Consider the following 7,355-nt stretch of genomic DNA (forward strand, 5'->3'; position numbering starts at 1 on the left):
ATAATTTTAACGTAGTGGAGACAACTATTATTATAAGACTTTATAATGATCAAAATTAAAGACTACCGCAAGTTTCAAGACGATCATTTTGAGATGCTTTAATGTAAATAGCCCTGTAGGGTTTGAGTGTGACAACTGACGGGGGCCATGGGTGATGTTTTTACAGATGACGTCTGGTCCAGCTGTCAGACATTCCGAGGACGGAGAGGACAACTTGAGAGCAGTGTTTGGCTTGGCGTGTCTCAATAATAGGATCCTAGGAAAGCCTTGTAAAACTGAGAGAATGGCGCAGTCCTAGGAAGCCTGGTACCAAAATGAGATGATGGTCCGTCCTGGAAAGCCCTGGTACCAAATCTGAGAGATTGGTCCGTGCTAGAAAGCCTGTACGCAAACTTGAGAGATGGTCCAGTCCTCAGAAAGCCCTGTACAACTGAGAGATGGTCCAGTTCCTAGAAAAGCCTTACAAACTGAGAGATGGTCCAGTCCTAGAAAGCCCTGTACATGACTGTTCATAAGCTGACTGAGGTGGTCCAGTCTAGGAAAGCTTGACCAAACTGGCATGAGTCCAGTCTAGGAAAGCCCTGAACCAAATGAGAGTATGAAGCTGTACAACTAGGTCCCTAGGAAGCTACAATGAGATTCCACTAGGGCCTACAAACTGAGACATGGTGGTCAGAGCTTACAGAGATGGTCCAGTCCAGGAAGCACAATAGCAGTAAACCTTACCTAGGATTCAGCCTAGTGCTACACTGGATTAGCCTAAAACTTATCTGAATGGTCCATTAGGAGTGTCGCACAAATACTGCCAACCTGACAATAGAGTTCGGCAAAAGTGACCAATGTGTATCTAGAAGCTGCACATTGTTATACTAACACTGTTATGAGCTATGTCTATAGACATGTTTTTTGCACTGAATAATAAACATATAAAGTGTCTGCTAGACATGCTTAAAATGTAATGTAAAATGATTAGGTGACTTTCTCATTCTCATTGTTAGAAGTTTGGGTATTCTGGAACTTTTAACAAAAACATTAATGTGGTACTGTGCTTTATATCACATTGAACGTGAAGTTTACGTGTCTATTCAAGAGACAGAAAGACTGGAAAGATATTAAACATATTATTCAGAGAAGGTGAAACGAGAGAGAGAGGAGAGAGAGAGAGAGAGAGAGAGAGAGAGAGAGAGAGAGAGAGAGAGAGAGAGGAGAGAGGAGAGAGAGAGGAGAGAGAGAGAGAGAGAGCGAGAGCAGAGAGAGAGAGAGAGAGAGAGCGAGAGGAGAGAGAGGAGGATAGAAGGTGAAAGAGAGGGATCCACCCAGGGAGCAGAGGGAGGGATAGACAAGGAGAACACTGAGCAGAACAAACAACACGACAACAATAAAGGAAACCATAGCAGGGAACAGGATAAAAGGGCAATAGGCTGAGTGGAAGAGAGGGCAAGCAAAGACCAGTAAGATTTGGGATGAGGGGAGAGTCATCAATGACTTCTGAAACGATCACATCTGTTCTGATATTGTTGCTACTCTGACAAGACTGTGCTTTTCTCAAAGCTAATTTTTGCACCAAACATGTGGTTTGTTTGGCACGACAGAAAAGTGTATATACAGATGTAGGAATCTTAATTTGAGCCAGTTTGACTAGCAGCGGAAAATAATCTGCAGGAACAGGAAATGTCATTAGTATTGTAGATTAGAAGTAATGGACATTCTTGGTAGGGGTTGATACATTTTCATTAGGACAAATCAAGTCTGAAATTTTAAACTTTAAAACTTTTTTAACCTTGAATCCACTACAAGTTTGCAAATTCTAAGCAACACAGACTGATCAAATTAAGATCATCTGTTTGTTTTGATATTTGTGATAAAGTTTATACTCTCTTTTGATCGTACAGTAGTTTAATTACACACAACACATCACCACACACACAACCACACCAACACACACACACACACACACACCACACCACACAATACACACACACACACCACCACACAACAGCAAACACACACAACCACATAGAATTCATATCCCCGAAATAGAGGTAGTGTACTCACACCCCTGCAGTGGTAGGGGGGATAGTCCACAGTACACTGGGATATTAAGCATATGCATGACACCAGGCACGCCTGGATAAAAACCAACAACGCGTATTATGAGTACAGGGACAGCACACATTGTTATCGAGTTCCCATCAGGAAACAATCAGCATTGTTCATGAGTCCATACACATCCGTTGATTATAGCAGACAGCAACAATTGTTATGCAGTCCACAGACACATCAACATTGTTATGAGTCCACAGGTACCACACAACAATTGTTGAGTTCAGCAGAACACAAATGTTGTAGGAACAACACAACCAATTGTGTGTGTGGTGTGTGTGTGTGGTGTGTGTGTTGTGTGTGATGTGTGTGTGTGTGTGTGTGTGTGTGTGTGTAACTGCGTAAAACACACTCATTCTGACATGAACTCAACAGGTCTGGATCCAAGTACTGTTTGTGTCTCGAACTCTCACAATTTATGTCAGTTTATGTTTCTGAGTCTTAGTACAGTTATCTGTCAGACAGTCAGAATGAGTGTTTGTTCAGGTTAATGTCTGAGTTTATGGGATGTGCCCACCGGTATGTAACTAATAGGCATGAATACTGAGACACATAGCTATCAGTTTCAGTTCATAAAATAGCCTACTTTGTCAGCAAGTCACTATTTGTGACACTCACCTGCCCTAGCCCATGAGTCAGCAGGAGTATCCTATTTGTGACACTCACCTGCCCTAGCCAATGAGTCAGCAGGAGTATCCTATTTGTGACACTCACCTGCCYTAGCCAATGAGTCAGCAGGAGTATGCTATTTGTGCAAGTCAATGTCTGGGTTTATAGTTATGAGATGAGATCATTGATGTGGGCTCCCGAATGGTGCAGCGGTCTAAGGCACTGCTAGAGGCGTCACTACAGACACCCTGGTTCGATTCCAGGCTGTATCACAACCGGCTGTGATTGGGAGTCCCATAGGGCGGCACACAATTGGCCAAGCGTCGTCCGGGTTTACATAAGTATTCAAACTCTTTGCTAAGAGACTCAAAATTGAGCTCAGGCGCATCCTGTTTCCGTTGATCATCGTTGAGATGTTTCTACAACTTGATTGGAGTCCACCTGTGGTGAATTTAATTGATTGGACATGATTTGTAAAGGCACACACCTGTCTATATAAGGTCACACAGTTGGCAGTGCATGTCAGAGCAAAAACCAAGCCATGAGGTTGAAGGAATTGTCCTTTGAGCTCCGAGACAGGATTGTGTCGAGACACAGATGTGGGGAAGGGTACCAAAAAATGTCTGCATTATTGAAGGTCCCTCAAGAACAGAGTGGCCTCCATCATTCTTAAATGGAAGAAGTTTGGAACCACCAAGACTCTTCCTAGAGCTGACTGCCTGGCCAAACTGAGCAATCGGGGGAGAAGGGCCTTGGTCAGGGAGGTGACCAAGAACCCGATGGTCACTCTGACAGAGCTCCAGAGTTCCTCTGTGGAGATGGGAGAACCTTCAGTGTCAGGGACTGGGAGACTCGTCAGGGTCGAGGGAAAGATGAGCAGAGGAAAGTACGGAGAGATCCTTGATGAGTTCTGGCTGCTGTTGCTAGGGCTGTTGCTAGAATTAGCAACATTCTGACCGGATTACGAATGAACCAAGTGGCCATTTGTATGGCTGGTTGGCCGGAGGACATTATTTGGCATGACAGGCCTCATTTCTTTTCTTAGGCGTGAAAACTTTGTCATCAATGAGTTCATGGGGTAAAATACATTTACATTTAAATTACGAGTCCATACACTCAGGAATAGTACAATCTAAAATTTATTCACAGATTCCAATTCGCCCTTTCAATTAGAAACCACATTTGAATAGTAACGCGGCCCGTGTGGGCTTTCAGTTGGTAGAGGAAGATTGCGCGTGCAACGCCAGGTTTGTGGGTTTGCGTCCCCACGGGGGGACGCAGGTGAATATGTATGAACTTTCCAAAATTTTGTAAGTAGCTCTGGAGTAAGAAGGTCTGCTTCAATTGATTAACATGTCTGTAATGTGTTTGTAATTGTAAATTTCTTTGGTTAACCTACAACTTTCTTGAATAGTTGGAATTCCAAATTAAAAATATATTATTAAAATAATTGGTTTTTGAACTCACGCCCTGCTTTGTCAACAAGTCAGTGTTTGAGGTAGGAGACCCTSACCTGCACCAGCTCCTCCTTGCTGTTGAAGTGGGACACCAAGACGTTCTCTCCGTCGGTCACCCTGGTCAGTGATATGCCCAGCCTCCCTGTGGCACGATGGTGGGCATCGGGTGGCAGGGTTTTATACAGCATGTTACGCATGATCTTCACCAGGTTGAAGGATGGGTGCATGGGCCCCAGGAAGCGCTTCCGGGCATCCTTGGCCACATCAATGATGTTGGCACCTGCCTCRCCTGATGAGGAAACAATAAGGTWCRGAATAGTGTTAATATCAGAGACGGTCTATCAGACCTGCCTCACCTGATGAGGAAACAATAAGGTACAGAATATTGTTAATATCAGAGACGGTCTATCAGACCTGCCTCACCTGATGAGGAAACAATAAGGTACAGAATAGTGTTAATATCAGAGACGGTCTATCAGCCAATAGCATTGCTTTTGCTGGCAATTGTGAAAAAATACATAGTGTGTACTCATTTCACTATAATGTCAAGGAAAACAGGGGGTGGGTAAAAGTAGACAATCGATATACAGACAGTGCACAGGCCGGGCAAGGGACACAACAAAGCAAGACAAGAAACTGTCACACACACACACACACACACACACACACACACACACACACACACAGTGTCATTACTATGCAATAAATAGAGGAAAGTTCATCACTGCCTACCTAAACAAGCTCCGCTGACCAGCGCGGAGGCGGTGAGCGCCCCGGCTGATGCCCCGTAGATGTGCCGGGCATTATGGACTAGAAACGGACATTGTTCCTGTAGACAACTCGCTACACCGATATGATAGATGCCTAAGAAACCGCAACCTGCAAATGAAATATTCCACGTCGAATCTAACGGAAACATAACTACTGAGGAAAATAATGCCTCTCTTAACTCAAGACAGAAAGCTCTGTTCACAGTTCACAGCTGTCGAGTTAGTTAACTACCTAACTAGCTAAAGTAATGGTAATAYCACGGTCTTAAGCGTCCAAAATGTATGAAATATATCAGCTATTGGTGACGGACGGTCCCCTGCGGTCCAATAGATTGCAAAGCGATCTGTATTCACATTGTTAACGTTAGCGAGCAAGTTCAACACTTGTCTGGCTGTCAACAAGTTGATTTSTCTTCAGTTCTTGAGGACATCTTCACCATTTCATAGTCGTTAAAAGTTGTCTCTTTGTTTCTTCTATTTGTAAGACAGTTGCTTGTTGAAAACAGTAACTTATTTTTTTTCTTCCAAAAAACAATAACTTTATCCAGGCGAAATTGTTCAACATCTCTGTCTTTGAAAGCTTTGTCCCAACCTTTTAAATATCACTTTCGTTCATCTGTTGAATTTGTACACACACCGTGAAGGCGGGCGTATTCCCGTGGGTTTGACGTTTCAGCCCAATGTCCAATCAGAATCGCTCTCTCTGATACAGCCGTCCTATCAGTGTCTGAGTTCTCTGTGACCTATTCTTCACCCTCTATCAGCTGTCACTAGAAATGTTTTGGTTTTCCGAGAGGGGTTTGCCGGTGTCCGCTTTGGCAACGCGTATCTGTCAAATTTTAATATTTTATTTATTTCAACAGGGAAATCCCATTGAGACCAAGGCCTCTTTTACATGGGAGCACATTTTGCCTCTATTAGCTTGCTCTTGATTTTAGTTGTTTAACAAATTACATAATACTTTTATTATTAAGTTAGACAACATTAAGTTATATTCACTTTATACACAGGAATCTAATTTCTCTTTAATAAACTGTCTGTTTATAACAAAACAAAGTCAACAACTACCTCTAGGGAAAATAGATACATTCCACATCAGAAGGAATGTGTTTACATAGTTTAAAGACTCAATTGGCAATGATATTGTTTTTTATAGCCATTTTTGGCCAACAGAAAAACAAGTCTGACTGTGTGTTTATCGAGCAAATATTCCACTCATTTTGGGCTTGCTTTTGTTTACATTTGTTTAAATGATCTATGATCTTCTAAATAACAATTAATGTGATCAACCTGTTGCAGAATTACTTTCCTGTAACGTAGAACATTTAAAACTTGTAGTGTACTTGAGGTTTAAAAAGTTTGTAATTTCCACTTTGAAATTTCAGACTTGATTTTCACTTACAATTTTTTTTTATCAACCCCTACATAAATGTCCACATAATAATTCAGATTTCCTGTTCCTGCAGGATTATTTTCCTGCTGTAGCAAACTGGCTCAAATTAAGATCCTACACCTGTATAGGTGCAATGAAATATACTGTACATTTGCCTATACATTTTTCATTACAGTATATATATACATCGTTTTTGCATATTTGGAGTGTTATTAATGGCATGGAAAGAACAGAGCATATTGCAAGATATTTCTATCTTATAAAACAACAGTGCATTGAACAACTGTAAAAAAAAAACTAAAACAACTTGGAAACATTTACCACATAAGCCAAGTAACGTTTTCTGCAATTCTCTAATGGATTATTTTAGAACATTAGGTTTAAAAACTATTCACAGAACACATTCCTGACGAGAATAACAACATCGTTTCATGGATTTGTTCCTGGATTGTCTCTTAGCACATCTTGCACTAAGAGGATATCCTATTGTGAAACTACCCTAATGGCTTCAGGGTAGGATTATAACCACAACCCTGTTCAGATGGTCTTCAGGGTAGGATTATAATACAACTCCTTTCAATGTCTTCCAGGTAGGATTTATAATACACTCTGTTCAATGGTCTAGGGTAGATATAATACGACCCTGTTTCATGTCTTCAGGGTAGGATTATAATACACTCTGTGCAATTCTTCAGGTAGGATTTAATACACTCTGTTATGTCTTCAGGTAGATTATAATCCCTGTTCTGGTCTTCAGAGGTTAGAATTATAACACCGTCAATTGTCTTAAGGGTAGGAAAATACACTTGTATCAATGGTCTTCAGGGTAGGATTTAACACCTGTTCAATGGTCTCAGGTAGATTCATAATACACCTCTGTTTAAATGGTCTTCAGCGGTAGATTATAATAAACACCCCTGTCCAATGGTCCTTTCAGGTAGATTATAATAACCCTTTGCCAATGGTCTTCAGGTTAGGATTAAATACACTCTTGTCAAATGCGTCTTCAGGTAGAATAACAAC

General features: G+C 41.5%; 1 protein-coding gene across 1 annotated transcript in view; it reads right to left on the minus strand.

The window, feature by feature from the left end:
* The window catches only part of LOC112075316 (patatin-like phospholipase domain-containing protein 2), a gene marked incomplete at its 3' end in the record, with an annotated part of 8,911 nt that extends 3,367 nt beyond the window's left edge, over positions 1-5,544 (minus strand). Inside the window, exons 1-2 of the mRNA XM_070440862.1 lie at positions 4,902-5,544; positions 4,220-4,458 (exon numbers count right to left, since the gene is read on the minus strand). Of these exons, the coding sequence (XP_070296963.1) occupies positions 4,220-4,458; positions 4,902-5,088 (426 nt within the window). The remainder of the gene's footprint in view (positions 1-4,219; positions 4,459-4,901) is intronic.
* Positions 5,545-7,355: the final 1,811 nt, after the last annotated feature.

This window comes from Salvelinus sp. IW2-2015, unplaced genomic scaffold, assembly GCF_002910315.2.
Source record: "Salvelinus sp. IW2-2015 unplaced genomic scaffold, ASM291031v2 Un_scaffold3081, whole genome shotgun sequence".
NCBI classification, from domain to species: domain Eukaryota; kingdom Metazoa; phylum Chordata; class Actinopteri; order Salmoniformes; family Salmonidae; genus Salvelinus; species Salvelinus sp. IW2-2015.